The 11154-nt window shown below is 34.2% G+C and overlaps 1 protein-coding gene across 11 annotated transcripts in view; it reads left to right on the plus strand.

The window, feature by feature from the left end:
* stat5a (signal transducer and activator of transcription 5a) overlaps positions 1 to 11154 on the plus strand; it is a 199059-nt gene that overhangs the window by 149011 nt on the left and 38894 nt on the right. For all 11 annotated transcript variants that reach the window (XR_015479601.1, XM_087242303.1, XM_087242305.1 and 8 more), the window contains 4 exon segments: positions 1815 to 1970; positions 6117 to 6296; positions 8921 to 9008; positions 9544 to 9666. Coding sequence is in view for 10 of the 11 variants with exons in the window: in XM_087242303.1 (XP_087098429.1) it covers positions 1815 to 1970; positions 6117 to 6296; positions 8921 to 9008; positions 9544 to 9666 (547 nt within the window). In the remaining variant the exon portion in view is untranslated.

Below are 11154 nucleotides of genomic sequence, written 5' to 3' on the forward strand. Positions count from 1 at the left end.
GAACCAGACATGAGTTTCTGCAAATTTTGTGTTATTCTGATGTTTAGAAATTAAAAACTAAAGAGACGATTGTTGCACAACTTTATTGGTGATTCCTAATATGACATTTTATCGTAAGCTTGGTAAGCAATTTTGGAGAATTTGATGTTTTCCCATTCAAACAGAATGCCTGAGCATACTGGCATTTCAGAAATGGCCGCTGAGTAAAACGACTCGCCTTAAAGGGAATTTCTTCAAGGCCTGGAAAGTAGTTAAAAACAAACACAAATCTTTGAAAGTGCTTGAGTTAAATTTGAAATTAAATTTTATTCATGGTGTAATTTCAACAATTGTACTTAATTGTCAAAAAATGTTCAGAAAATGTTCAATTTAAATCTTGTATAGTAACACTGACAAATAATGCACAGTTTATCAATATTTCAGAAGCTTTGTTAGAATATCACCAGTATGAAATTAAACAAGTTTTTATTAAAGTTCTTTAAACATGACTTTTTAAAATGATAAATGTTTAAAAATATAATTGTTAATGTAAATATAACTGTGTAAGTGAACTGTTAAGTAAAGTTTAGAGTAAGGACTTATATATGTGCTATATATGGGGTATGAATTTCAAAGGTGCTTGATTTAAAATTAATGGGTCTTTAAAAAGTCCTTAAAGTCCACATCAACCGGAAGCTGCAACCTAATAATATTAAATGTATTAAACATATATTAATAATCTTAAATGAGGAAACAGTGGCCGTGGCTTTTTTTTATTTTTATTTTTTATTACTGCAAACTGAATTTATGTAGTAGAGTAGGCGTTTCATTAAGAAAGATCAGGAAATTGGTTTGGGGAGAGTTATAACAATCTAACAGACACCTCCTACTCACCATTTCTGTTTGTTGTCAAAGCTGATCGTTGGAAGGGCGTGGTTATGTATGTTAGCCACGCTGAATACCTAAAACATATGCAATCTGACAATTTAGTAGTGAACTATCATTACTAATGCAGTGATTGAACAGATACTATACTGTACTTTGCGTTCTCCCGTTTTCTTGTGTGAAGCAATTGAAAACTTCTCTTTGAAATAGACTGGACAAAAAGCAATACTCATGCACCAACAGTCCTGCTGCTTTCGACAGTGCCAGAATAAAAAAAATAAAAAAAGAAGTTTTGTTTTTGTAAGCAGCTTTAACTTTAATGCTTTAACTATTCTTTGAACAGATTAGTAATGGACCTAATGTTAACCGTGTGCACGTGATCATACTTTCATTATTGCACACAGTATGCTTTTCACCTGCTTACAGTTCTATATTTTGTGTGTGTGTTGTTTTGTTTTGTTTTACTAGCTTTATTTTATTTATTTATTTTATTATGTTTTTTTTTTTATCAGATTTTACCCCCCGAAATTAATATATTGACTATAAATAGGGCAAGACTGTAAAGATGAATCTGTTCTATTTATCATCTTATTTGGACAAAAATAATATATAAATAAACACTACTAGACTATACTAAACTATTTACAATGTTTTATTTTATTTTATATAATTTTTATAATTAATTATTATATATTTTTTATTTATAAGGGAAAAGCTCCACAAAAGTCCCTGTAGGGAGTTATTTTCTCTGGAGGCACACTTGTCCCCTGCGTATACAGTAGCTAAATAAAGCATCACGCAGTATAACAGTTATGTAAACAATTAGAAGCATGTGCATGTTGTGCTTTCACACAAAACAAAACGTTTGCATTAACGCAACCTATACACAACACTTGTAGATGTTTTTGTTTGACGTGTGTTTGTGTGTCTGTGTGTGTGTTTGAGCACAGGTGTGAGAAGCTGGCAGAAACCATTTGGCAGAACCGTCAGCAGATCCGGCGAGCTGAGCATCTGAGGCAGCAGCTGCCCATTCCAGGTCCCATTGAAGAGCTGCTGACCGACCTCAACAGCACCATCACAGACATCATCTCCACTTTAGTCACCAGGTGTGTGTGTGTGTATGCGTGAGAGAGAGAGCACTGAAAACAGCATTGACCAGTACCAGTATCTATCGTTACCCTGTAATCGACATCATGGATTTAATTATTACACTTATCATACACACTGTTACATATTATATACATATACACTTGTTTTATATATTGCTGTAAGGAGTTTTTAGATTATTTAAATATATACTGCACTGAATTCAATTTAACTTTGTTTGTTTCAATTCAGCCCAAATAAATTGTTTGCAACCTCTTCAAAAACTTTTAGAAAATCCAATGAATATTTTTCAGTGTGTAAAGATATGAAGTAAATACTTGAGGATAGTTTCCATCATTTTATCATTCATCATATCGTTATTCATGTCACTGAATACCAAAAATTATCATCTTCATGCCATGAAGCTCCATTCTAAGATGTAAAAGGCATCTACGATCAAGGGCAAAATTATTTTAGATTCTTTTTTAATTAGTTCCTAGGTCATGTTTACCAGAGCAAGAAAATAAATTTTTTTAAAATAAAAATTAACTTTGCTAAAAAACAAACAAACAAAAAAACTGCAAATAAAAATCAAGCAGTGCAAAAAAAAAAAACTAAAATATCTGCAATTTAATATATATAGTCAGAATTATTAGCCCCCCTTTGAATTTTATTACTTTTTTAAATATTTTCCAAATTATGTTTCACAGAGCAAGGACATTTTCACATTATGTCTGATAATATTTTTCTTCTGGAGAAAGTCTTAATTGTTTTATTTTGGCTAGATTAACATTATTAGGTCAACATTATTAGCCCCTTTAAGCTATATTTTTTCTCGATAGTATACAGAACAAACCATCATTATACAATAACTTGCCTAATTACCCTAACCTGCAAAGCTATCCTAATTAACCTAGTTAAGCCTTTGAATGTCACTTTAGGCTGTTTTAAAGTGTCCTGAAAAATTTCTAGTAAAATATTATTTACTGTCATCATGGCAAAGATAAAAAAAATAGTTATAATAAATGAGTTATTAAAACTATTATGCTTAGAAATGTGTTGAAAAATCTTCTCTCTGTTAAACAGAAATTGGGTAAAAATAAACAGGGGGCTAATAATTCTGACTTCCACTGTGTGTGTGTTAGCGTGCATGTGTGTGTGTTAAGTTTGGGGTTATTTGTAGTTTGCTGAAAGATGTTTGTTAATTCTAATAAGTTCTCATTTTAATATTTGAATATTTAAAGGTTGAGCATAAATAACACTATATATTTATGCTAATAATAAATATTTATGCTATATATTTATGCTAAAAACTCCATTATACCCAGTTAAAAAATATAACAGCATAAAAAAGTTTAACAAAACACAAAATAAGTATTTTGTGTTACTTTCGATTGATTCAAATCATAATCATTTACTCATCCTTCACCTGTCACAAACATCATTTTTCTTCTGCTGAACACAAATGAAGATATCTTAAAGAGATCTGAAAACCTGTAACCATTGACGTCCATATTATTTGTATTTGCTATAATGGAAGTCAGTGATTTCATTAGTTTTCAGCGTTCTTCAAAAGATCTTCTTTTGTTTTCAGTAGAAAAAAGAAACTCATTAATGTTTATAACGACTTGAGGGAGAGTAAATAGTGGTTAAATGTTCATTTCTATTACTTTAATAAACATCCTTCAAGGTTGAATGCATTATAATATTTTAAACATATTTAAACTCCACCTGTATAAATACTTTTTTCACTGCACTGGCAAAAAAGGATTCTGTAACGTGAAAAATTAACAATTTTTTAGTTCAGTTAGGTTTGTGCTGTATGGATTCAGAATGACTGATTGCACTTGGCTGTGCAAATAACTCATGTACAGTATCAAAAATGATATGACAAAAGTCATGATGTTGATTCATTCATTCATTTTCTTTTCGGCTTAGTCCCTTTATTAATCTGGGGTCACCACAACGGAATGAACTGCCAACTTATCCAGCATATGTTTATGCAGCAGATGCCCTTCCAGCTGCAACCCATCACTGGGAATCATCCATACACCGCCATTCACACACATACACCATAGACAATTTTAACTCACCCAATTCACCTAAACAACCACATGTCTTTGGACTGTGGGATTGTGCGATTGTGCTACCCACTGCACCACCGTGCAGCCCTAAAAAGTCATGAGAATAGATATGTTTATATTACTTTATTTTAATCAGGTTTTTCAACTTAATGTTTTTAGTCATATAACGTTTAACCTAAATCTGCAATAGGTGCAATAGGCCGATTATGTAAACCTTTCTGTGTGAACGGGGTGTGCAAAGGTACTTAACATGCAGGTAGGACAGCCTATGGTAATGTTCAGACAGAATGTTGGACAGGCTTTTCTTGGTCCTACACCTTTTACAGAATATTAAAATACATAAAAATACACTTGAACCATTTAATTTAATGACTGCTATCAGGATGTGAGGAAACTTTCAACCTGAAAGAATTTTCGCTATGCTGAAGACCTTTCGCATGTTTTTAGTCAGCTTGACTGATTTAAGTTGAGATGACTAGAAAAGTTCATTTGATTCAACTAAAATATTCAGACAGCAGTCATTTTATTCAGTGTACATATTTATGCTACTTTCCTCATACATTTGGAAGCTCGAATCCCTCAGTCTTTTTCGTATCACTGAAAGAAATATCAAAACTGGTTTGCAACAGCATGAGTAAATAGTGACGCAATGTTCCTTTCCGGCTGAACTTTAACTTCCCTTTCACATTGGCCATTCTCACATTTTACCAGAAGAAAAAAATGCGCATCTCATTGGCACATGAAGGAGTGTTTGTGTGTTGCTCACCCTGCATGTGCTGGAGTGAGTTTGTGTGAAATCAACAGAGCCTGCTTCTCCGAGAGATTCAGGCGTCACTTTCATGGCACACCGGGAATGTCTGCAAACTTTTGCTGTCCTCCTCTAATGCCTCATGCTGGCGGTGTTCACACTTATCGCAGGGGATGAAGGCGGAGGCTCATTCATGTGTGTGTGTGTGTGAGTGTGTGTTCAGAGCCTCAGGCCTCGCTGTCACTGAAACATTGAGCTAATGGGAGCTGTGCTTTTAAAAAACCTTAAGTGTCTGAATGCATCTCTATCACGCTGTCCAGCATAGCGCGTACTGTATCCAATCTCAATTGCTACAAACTAGGTGGAGATTTCGCCTGGTTAGGAATGCAAAGGCATAAATATACTGTATATACAGCCATGTATATATACTGTTTGTATATATAAACTCACCGCCACTTTATTAGGTACACCTGTCCAACTACTTGTTAATGCAAATTTCTAATCAGCCAATCACATGGCAGAAACTCAATGCATTTATGCATGCAGACATGGTCAACACGATCTGCTGCAGTTCAAACCAAGCATCAGAATGGGGACGAAAGGTGATTTAAGGGATTTTTAACGTGGCATGGTTGTTGGAGCAAGATGGGCTGGTCTGAGTATTTCAGAAACTGCTGATCTACTATGATTTTCACACTCAACCATATCCAGGGTTTACAGAGAATGGTCAGAAAAAAAAGAAAATTTCCAGTGAGCGGCATTTCTGTGGGCACAAATGCCTTGTTGATACCAGAGGTCAGAGGAGAATGGCCAGACTGGTTCCAGCTGATAGAAAGGCAACTGTAACTCAAATAATTGCTCATTACAACCGAGGTATGCAGAAGAGCATCTCTGAAAGCACAACATGCCCAACCTTGAAGCAGATGGGCTACAGCAGCAGAAGACCACACCGGGTGCCACTTCTGTCAGCTAAGAATGGTTGAGCTCTAGTGGATCAAATGAAAAGCAAATGATAAGTGTCTTGAAGGGGGCGGGGCATTACAAATACTGGAGAGCATTTTATTAGTTATGATTTCATGAGAAACTGTAGTATAAGTTGATGTCAATAAAACCGTTGATCCATTTAGGCGAAGGTAACAAACTACAAGCTTTACATGTTTATATATATATGTCTATATATATATGGTTATAGTTTTGTATCTTCAAAGCACGAATTGTGTCACTGTTTTGAAGCGCACTTGCTATCTAAAAAAATTATTTTAATTTCATGGAGCCTTTAATGCACAGCTAACTGTGGATTATACCTTATATACGTGTGTGTGTTTTTCCCGCAGTACTTTCATCATCGAAAAGCAGCCGCCTCAGGTGCTGAAAACACAAACGAAATTTGCAGCGACGGTGCGTCTGCTGGTGGGCGGCAAACTCAACGTTCACATGAACCCACCGCAGGTTAAAGCCACCATCATCAGCGAACAACAAGCCAAGGCCCTTCTCAAGAACGAAAACACCAGAAAGTGAGCAGAAACGCAGATTTGCATTGCATTTAGCAACTCCTCTGGGTGCATGTGATGACTCACTCATTGTGCACTGGCGAAATATGCCTGGAGCTGCTAAAACAATGCATGTTTACTTTTATCCTTCATTTACTAACACAGTTTGTTTTTTTTAATCCGCAAGCCTTTTTGCATGCGTTCAATAAATTTGAGTTAAAATGCACATTTTTGACTGTATGAGCACATGCGTTCTGTGTTTGTGGAGGTTGTTGATGTGATGTTACAATTTCACTGTCACACATGACAAGAATGAGTATAATTATTATTGTTGTCATTTAAAATATAGTAAATAATTAGATTTCTTTGTTCCATTGACCTGTAGTTATAAAAACTGCTGTCTTATTACAGTTTTTAAAACATTTTTGAGTAAACCTTTAAAACTCTCAAGCATAGTTTAAATTGTTTTTATTAAAAATAAAATGGTAAAATGCTTAATAATTACCCCAAGCCTAATTTAAGGCATATTGTTTGCTTTTTTCCATCCATATATTTCTAAAAACAGGAACTTGATACATTTAGCTACTGAAAACCATGTCCTCTGGTGTGACACTAATACTTTATGCTCATTTTAAATTAGGCAATTCCACTCAAAACTTTATTTAATTGAAGAACCCCATTAAGAATCATGTGACAAGCTTTCTGTGACCTGTTACGTTTTTGTCGTATCTTCAACTTTTTTGGAACCACTTTAAAAGTTGTTAAGTTTTGTTGTCATTTGGTGTGTTTAACCTGTTCATTGGTAATTTACAAATTGTGGAGAATAAAATAGTATTCATAATTTCATATAAAATGAGTCACACTATGAGCCCTGTCAGACACCCGGCACAATAAGGTGCAAGACGTGTTTGGCAGGATTTATTGCTATTTTCAGACCAGCACAACCGTAATTTTTATGATTTGCGCCACATTGTTTAAAAAGCAGATCCATTTGCGCAGATTGCGCTAGTTATGTGCCTATGTGATTATATAATGGTACACATTGCTTAACACATACATGATGTACAGCAATACACAAATATCTTTACATTGGGAACAAAATAAAGGGTTAAAATTTTACAAAATTTATTATTTTTTACATAAAAATAAAAACGACTGCCTCCATGACTTCTCCATGCCCCGGGGGCTTTTTTCAGCTTATTCATGACAATTTCCAGTTGTATAATGGTATTATTATCATTAGTATTATTTATTTTTATGCATATTTATATTTGTTTTAATAAAAACCAGTTTAGATTTGTCCACCTGTTGGACGTGAGAGGCGCAAGAGGACGTGTGTTTGGATATAACTCAGTTTTCATAGTTTGTTGTTATTTTTTATAATAATAATATTCTTTTTTATTTTTTGGTTTGCTGGAAACTAGAACTGAGAAGAAAATACTTAGAAATAGTTTTGAAACAAATTTTTGTGCTTAACAAACAAAATTAAATCTGTAGGTAAAATATAGTCTTCAGTGGACTGAGTTTCCACAAATTCCTTACTCCACAAAAGTAAAGGAGTAAAGTAAAGAGTAAAAGAAAAGTAAAGAGTCTGAATGGAGGAGGCTCATTCTTTATTCTTGCGCTGCAGATGGTCTTTTTAACTGTTTTCTTGTTATTGAAGCATTCAGGTTTCCCCTTACAAGGTCTGCCATGTAAATAGCAAATGTGCCATGGCGTGACGCAACTGACTCTTAAAGAGAATGGGAGACGAGACTCTAATTGGTTTAATGCATGTTATGTTCAAAACACACCCATCACTTATTAAGAGAATAAGCACAGCCCTGTTAGACCACTTTTCCACACTTGCAATAGCAAAAGTGGATTCAGACTCGCCCTTAATGCTTTTGCGCCATGCACTTTAGAATATGCGCCTAGATGGTTAAAATAGAGCCCAATACTTTTAGTGTCTAACCATTAAGATAAATCACTTGCATTCTATTTATATATTATTTATAGTTTTATTTTTGATATGTCACACTAGGCCATAGTTAAGGTACCATGTAGTAATTTATTTAATAATAAAAAGTGAAAGAATCGATCAAGTTAGTGACCCCTTATATAATCGTAAACATCAGACTTCAGCGTACATATACTGTAAAAAATGTAAAATGACAAAAAGTCAAGACAACAAATATTTTGTTGCTTCATCATATTTTAATACATTAATCAGATTTCAACTACATTTTTTAAGTTATGCAAAGTTTGACCTATTATTTTCTTGTCTGATTGATGAATTTAAGTTGAGATCACATGAAAAGTACAGTTGATTCAGTTCATGTTTATGTATACATTAGTGAAATTTGTTGCTCTCCACTGTCCACTGGCTTGCTTGGTTTTGGTACTTGTAGAGCTGATGGATAGGTTTCGACTTTCAACAGTGAATATTAAACCACACTGAACTGTACTAAACTGAACTTCAACTCTGAAAACTGGACTGACACAGTTTTAGTTTACCAGTACTTCTATGTTAAGCTGCTTTAACACAATCTACATTGTAAAAGCGCTAAAGAAATAAACCTGAATTGAATTCATCCAGCAATATTTTTTTACAGTGTAAATATAATGTTTTACAATTTTATTTTTTTATCCTCATGTGTATTTTCCAGCGACAGCAGTGGCGAGATCTTGAATAATAACTGTGTGATGGAGTACCATCAGACCACAGGCACTCTCAGTGCTCACTTTAGGAACATGGTAAGTACACCTAAGGCTAATTTTGGACAAAACTCCTGAGTGTGTCAACTTCAGTGATCAAGTTTCTAAGTAAACTGTCAGCAACCATTTATGTTTATTCATAATTTACTCAGCCTGCTCAGAGAACAGCAGTGTATTCCTGATTAAGCATCAAAAATGAATTCGGTGAACACTAAGTAACAGTACAATCCTGACTTGTGAAGTAAATGTTTGTATCATAGTTTAATGGAACATTTGGACTAAATATGCAGTTTGAATATCGGCACTTTGTGTTATCATATTTAATGCATTAGGCTTTTATGGCTCATATAGTATTGTCGTGAGGGAACGAAAAGGAAAGCATTAGGCTTTTATGGCTCATATAGTATTGTCGTAAGGGAACGAAAAGGAAAACAGTCAGCCAGTTATAATTATTGCTGCCATTTAAACCAGATGAGGAACAAGCAAAAGTCTAATAGTGACTAACCACTCGTTACACACCAATTTTCTTTTCACTCTCCTTCATTGTGTGCTTTCTTTCTCACTTCTCCTTCAGTCTTTGAAGAGGATCAGGCGTTCAGACAGACGGGGGGCAGAATCTGTTACAGAAGAGAAATTCACCATTTTGTTCGAATCACAGTTCAGCGTTGGTGGAAATGAGCTGGGGTTTCAGGTGAAGGTGAGACATTTATGCGTTCATATTATGTTTATTAAGCCTGGTGTGCTGTTGGGGATGTTTTCATCAACTCCTAGGTAATTTTGAGTCCTTATTTGCCCATAACTTTCTCTGTGTTTCAGCAAACGGAATGAATCTTGGTGGCAAATCTTATTGTGACAGAAATTTTGGAAAAATGCTTTGAAATTTTTCACAAATTCTGAAATGCACTCTAGGCAAATTGACTACTCTTTCGTTATGTTGGTGGCTGTTTTTGCCCCATTGACTTCCATTATTGATTGCAAATCCATGACAGCATATAATCATGCATTCTTGATTGTTTGTTGATTTTCCACATTGGAAAGAGGTAAAATATAGAAGCATAGTAATATAGTAAGTGTATGTATGTATGCACACTATAATCTGCTGTTTTACTCTATAGAACTCCATATAAAAGCCAGAGCTTTTATATAGAGCTAAAAGTGCTTTTGCTCTGGCCTATCTAGCATGATTATATGCTGTCATGGCTTTGCAATCCAAAAATGTCATTATAATATAAGTCAATTGGGCAAAAACAGCCACCATCACAACAAAAGGGTAGTCAATTTGAACAATACACAAGGGGCTAATGTGAACATTTTTTACTTTCAATTTGATCAATAAAATGTAGTTAAAATGAGTGAAATTTGACTCCAAAAACGTGAGCAGTAGTACCTAAAAATGATACTAATAATTACAATATATTTGATGTAATCCACAGCTTAGTTTCAGAGTATCTGTGGGGTCCTAGAAAGTCTTACATTTCAATAATCTGAATCCACTTTTGCTATTTTTAGGATGGAAAAATATGCTTTGCGCCCTGACGCATGGTCTAACAGGGTTGTGCTTATTCACTTAATGAGTTATGTGTGTGTTTTGAGCATAATGTGCATAATTAAACACATTATGCATAATAACGCATTTGTTATTTACATGGCAGACTTTGTAAGCAGAAAAATTGAATGTTTCACTAGCGAGAAAACAGTTAAACAGAGCATCTGCAGCGCAAGGACAAAGAACAAGCCTCCTCCATTCAGCCTCTTTACTTTCTCTTTACTTTTCTCATACTCATTACTTTACTCCTTTACTTACATAGATAAAGAAACCGTGTTGTATGCACTCCACTGAAGACATCCATTACCCTACATATTTAATTTTGCTTGTTAAGTGCACAGATTTGTTTCAAAACTATTTCTGAATTTAGTTCTAATTTCCAGTAGACTAATAAATGCACAATAATAATTAAGTGTGGTCAGAAGTTATATCCAAACACACATCCTATTCTTATGCCCCATATGGTGATGCAGAAGTCTCCAAAACACGACAGGTGGACAAATCTAAACTTGATTTTATTAAAACAAATATAAATATACATTTAATAAATAATACAGTTAATAATAATAACATTATACAAATGCAAATTGTAATGAATAAACTGAAAAAGCCTCCCGAGATGAAGAAGGGATGGAGGCA

The sequence above is a fragment of the Danio rerio genome, chromosome 3, assembly GCF_052040795.2.
Source record: "Danio rerio strain M-AB ecotype USA chromosome 3, GRCz13ab, whole genome shotgun sequence".
Classification (NCBI taxonomy): domain Eukaryota; kingdom Metazoa; phylum Chordata; class Actinopteri; order Cypriniformes; family Danionidae; genus Danio; species Danio rerio.